This window comes from Chaetura pelagica, unplaced genomic scaffold, assembly GCF_000747805.2.
Source record: "Chaetura pelagica isolate M959 unplaced genomic scaffold, ChaPel_1.0 C11748982, whole genome shotgun sequence".
In the NCBI taxonomy this organism is placed as follows: domain Eukaryota; kingdom Metazoa; phylum Chordata; class Aves; order Apodiformes; family Apodidae; genus Chaetura; species Chaetura pelagica.
In genome coordinates, this window is record NW_009970610.1 from 290 (window position 1) to 4,552 (window position 4,263).

General features: G+C 44.1%; 1 protein-coding gene across 1 annotated transcript; it reads left to right on the forward strand.

Moving 5' to 3' along the window:
* Positions 1 to 208: 208 nt before the first annotated feature.
* Positions 209 to 3,945, forward strand: LOC104384746 (polycystic kidney disease 2-like 1 protein; the record flags this gene model as incomplete). Its single annotated transcript, XM_010005975.1, has 6 exons — positions 209 to 465; positions 1,327 to 1,551; positions 1,916 to 2,144; positions 2,513 to 2,683; positions 3,409 to 3,590; positions 3,825 to 3,945. Coding segments are annotated over 6 exons (1,185 nt in total), but the record flags the coding sequence as incomplete, so codon positions are not given.
* Between the last annotated feature and the right edge of the window lie 318 nt (positions 3,946 to 4,263).

The following is a 4,263-nucleotide window of genomic DNA, read 5'->3' on the forward strand; positions in this document are numbered from 1 at the left end:
GAAGAAAAGCTGTCTAGAGTATAACACATCTCTGTGAAAGAACTGGTGAAGGAATGGTATGAGGCATAGTGAAAGTTGTTGAGATCCTTCAACCACTTATCTCTGACACTCAGCTGGAAATGGTTTGTTAGTTAGCTCTGTCTTAGCCAAGAAAATTCCTCTGATATGTGGACTATGAAGAAGTTGTTCTCCTCTCCTTCTCTTGCAGTATGCACAAGGTCCCCTTCTGGATAATCTTTACTGGACAAAGTGGTACAACAACGAGTCCTTGGCAGCTCATGGCACTCAGTCATACATCTGTTACGAGAACCTGCTCCTGGGTGTGCCACGCATGCGACAACTGAAGGTGAAGAACAATTCCTGTGTGGTCCATGAGGACTTTAAAGAGGAAATCTCAGGCTGCTATGATGTATACTCAGAAGACAAGGAGGAAAGGGTCTCATTTGGACTCATCAATGGAACTCCGTAAGTACATTTTCTGCCATTCAGGATTAGAAAATCTGTGTTTTTTATGATTATTTTTCTTCTCTATAGTTGCCCCAAATTAGTTTCTTCTCATTAAATAAGAGCTGCTGAGCCACAGGATACCAGGGTTGAGTTTTTCAAATAAGGCTAGGATTCCCCTTGTAGCCAGTGGCATGAAGTCCTTTTTGTCTGTCAATAAAGCCACGTGTCTCTTTGAGGAAAAGTACAAGAGAGTTGTTGTGTGGCAGAGTGGGACCTGTTGGGAAAGATATGGAAAATCCAGTGGAGAAACAGGTAGAGATTGTTGTCTGGTTTTAAGAGGATGAGGAGATACCTGGCCTTTGGAAACAGATCTATAAAGATCAAAGGTGCTATCTGCTTTCCTCCTGGGTTTCAGGAGCCAGAGATAAAGGAGAGCATCTCTTTCACCTTGAAAACCTATTTCTCTGTGATAATGTGAGGTAGATGCAATTTCATAACTCTTTGCTTGCTGCATGAATCTTGATCTGTTAATGAGAAGGTATTGTTCATAAAGAAATACGAGAGCAAGCGTGTTCTGAGCAGAAGTTTGTGTGAAGCATGGTAGAAGGCAATGCAGCAGATCCTGGGAGGAAACTCCGTGCAAATAAGACTGGAAACAGTCAACAAAGCTGCAGAATTTGACCTCTGTAGTATTGCAAGTCATGTTGTGTTTCTGCTGGGAAGCACTAGATCAGAAATCTATCAGCAATGAAGAGCTGTGTAGGTTCAGATCTGGAATAGGAATTAAGTGCCAACTCTTTTATTAAAAACTGATCTGTTTCTTGAAGATATAGTCTAATTTCTCCTGGCTACCAGCTGCTTAGGGCTTGTCTGTTGCAGGTGGAGGTACCATTCTGAGGAGGAGCTGAGTGGGTCCTCTCACTGGGGAAGACTAACCAGTTACAGTGGGGGAGGATACTACATAGACCTCAAATTGACCAGAGAAGAAAGTGCTGAAGTACTGCAAGCCTTGAAGGAGAATTTGTGGCTGGATCGGGGGACTAGAGTTGTCTTCATTGATTTCACTGTGTATAATGCAAATATCAATCTGTTCTGTGTTCTGAGGTAAGCCAAGTCACACTGGCTATTCTTTTGTCTCTTGCTTCTTTCTCAATGCCACAGTTTCTTAAAATGCAAGTATTTTAACATGGTCCACCAGAGGGTAGGAGTGACTGGTGTCAGTAGGTGTTGCATAGATTAGTAAGAAGACTTGGTCTTCCTGACACAACCAGTCAAACTTCTCTTCACTGTTCACCCTTCCTTACCACGGGCAGTGAAGCAGCAGAGATAAGGCTGGGTAAACACATGCACAAGTCTTCTGCTCATGGTTTGGTGGCTAGCTCACACTCAGGTGTGATGCCTCTCAACATTATCTAAGAGTCTCCTTTTTCCTGCTTGTAATTGCCAGAGTTTCCTTATTCCCTTCAAGGTTAGTGGTTGAGTTTCCAGCCACGGGTGGTGCCATTCCCTCATGGCAAATCAGGACAGTCAAGCTTATACGTTATGCCAGTGCCTGGGACTTCTTCATTGTCGCCTGTGAAACTGTCTTCTGTGTCTTCATCTTCTACTACGTGGTGGAGGAGATTTTGGAGCTGCGTATACACAAGTTTCAGTATTTCACCAGCATCTGGAACATCCTGGATGTGGCTGTCATTCTGGTGAGGATCCTTGCACGCTGCTTTGGGGGGAGCAATGGCAGAAAGCAATGAGAGCCAAAACAGAAGAAGGAATAAGGGAACTGGTCTAGATAAGACAAAAGTTGGCACATGTTTTGTTCCAACAGCAAAATGAACTAGTAGAGTAAATAGACACATGTGCTTCTAACAGCTGTTAGGAGAAAACTATTTCCTTAAGAGATGCTTGAGAGTCTGTGAAGTCAGGGCCTCATTCAGTGCATGAAGAGCTTCTTTCCATCCCCCACCAGCAGACTGCAGTTGTGGAGTGTGATACCAAGGAATTCTGTGGCACTTTAGTTTCCACAGAAATGATGGGCACAGAGGTCACTGCAGACTCTTCCTCTTTGCAGCTCTCCATCGTTGCTATTGGGTTTCACATCTTTCGCACCATTGAGGTGAACAGACTGTTGGGAGAGTTGCTGAAACACCCTGACACCTACGCAGACTTCGAGTTCCTGGCATTCTGGCAGACACAGTACAACAATATGAATGCAGTGAACTTATTCTTTGCCTGGATCAAGGTACTGTAGGGAGGTGCCTGTTGTAGATCTGGGAGGTGTCAGGCCTGCAGTCTCAGACTTCTTCTAGATAGCTTGGGGGTTGACTTTTCCATCCTTCTGAGTGAATGAGGGTAACAGCTGTATAACAGAGAAGGATTTTCCTCAGTCATATGCTCTATTCTGCAGTAAATCCAGAAAACCTTTCACGCTCTATTCTGAGGCCAGTTACTTGGAGATAATGGACACGGAGATGAGCTCAGGTGTTGCAGTGTAAGAGTGGTTTTAGAAAATGCTGAGTACAATATAACTTTGTACAATACAACTCCTGTGCTATTTTAGTATTCTGGAGGATAAACTGGCAAACTGTTTCCCTTCTAATGGCCATAGAACAACTGGAAATGTCTCATCTGTTGACATTTCATATGAAGAATCTTGGCATGGTGGAGAGTCACACTGTACCTGGAGTTCCTCATCAGCCTCAAGACATTTGTCCTTATTGCTGTCTTCCTCTATTTTCCTTTGATACAGAGAACAAAGGGATTATATGTTTATAATCCCACAGGAAGATGGTGGCACACCTGGCACAAATATCTGGAACATTAAGACACTGTTCCCCTAGCCCAGCTGTCCTCCTGGTGCTTTGGTGCTGTAGTGAATCTCTTGCCTTAGTAAGCACGTGCATATATGAGAGAGACTAACCTAGGTGATGGTTTGACCCAACTTTGTCCCTGTTCTTTTTCTTGCAGATATTTAAATATATTAGCTTTAACAAAACAATGACTCAGCTCTCCTCCACACTGGCACGTTGTGCCAAGGACATCCTGGGATTTGCCATTATGTTCTTCATTGTCTTCTTTGCCTATGCTCAGCTGGGTTACCTGCTTTTTGGGACACAAGTGGAAAACTTCAGCACCTTTGTTAAATGCATGTAAGTGTAGAAGTCAGAACCATGTTTCCAGAATTTCCCAAAAGAATTTTAACTACTTGCCAATGTCTCCTCGTGTAACTCCCCAGTCAGACTGAGTGACTTAGACTCTGCTCTGGCTTGTGCCTGTGACCATCTGGACTGCAGGCATGTGAAGGGTTCACCTCAGGACTGCCTGAGGAGATAGCATAAATGTATGTGGCCTTTGTGTAATCTTGTGCTCTTCCTCTCCTCCAGCTTCACCCAGTTTCGCATCATTCTTGGTGACTTTGACTACAATTCCATTGACAATGCCAACAGGGTCCTTGGGCCTATTTACTTTGTCACCTATGTGTTCTTTGTTTTCTTTGTGCTCCTGGTAAGTAAGAAAGCCCTCCTTGCCCCTGTATTGACATCAGTGCTTGAGAGATCCCTCCAATAATCCCTGAGTGAGGTGCAGTGCAAATGATTTGACAATCAGGGCAACTAAGGGCCATATTCACATTCTTTCAGCTGAAGACTAAAACTGACTGTGAGCACCACTTAAGTGGTAGCTGAATTCAGGAGGAGCAGCTCAGCTGCTCTGTAGCAGGCAGTTAACAAAGCAGGGGAGGCAGTCTCTGGCTTCCTAGGCAATGGATGCAGGGGAATGCTCATAATGACCAGGTTTAATGCCCAGTGCTAGGCATCCAAACAT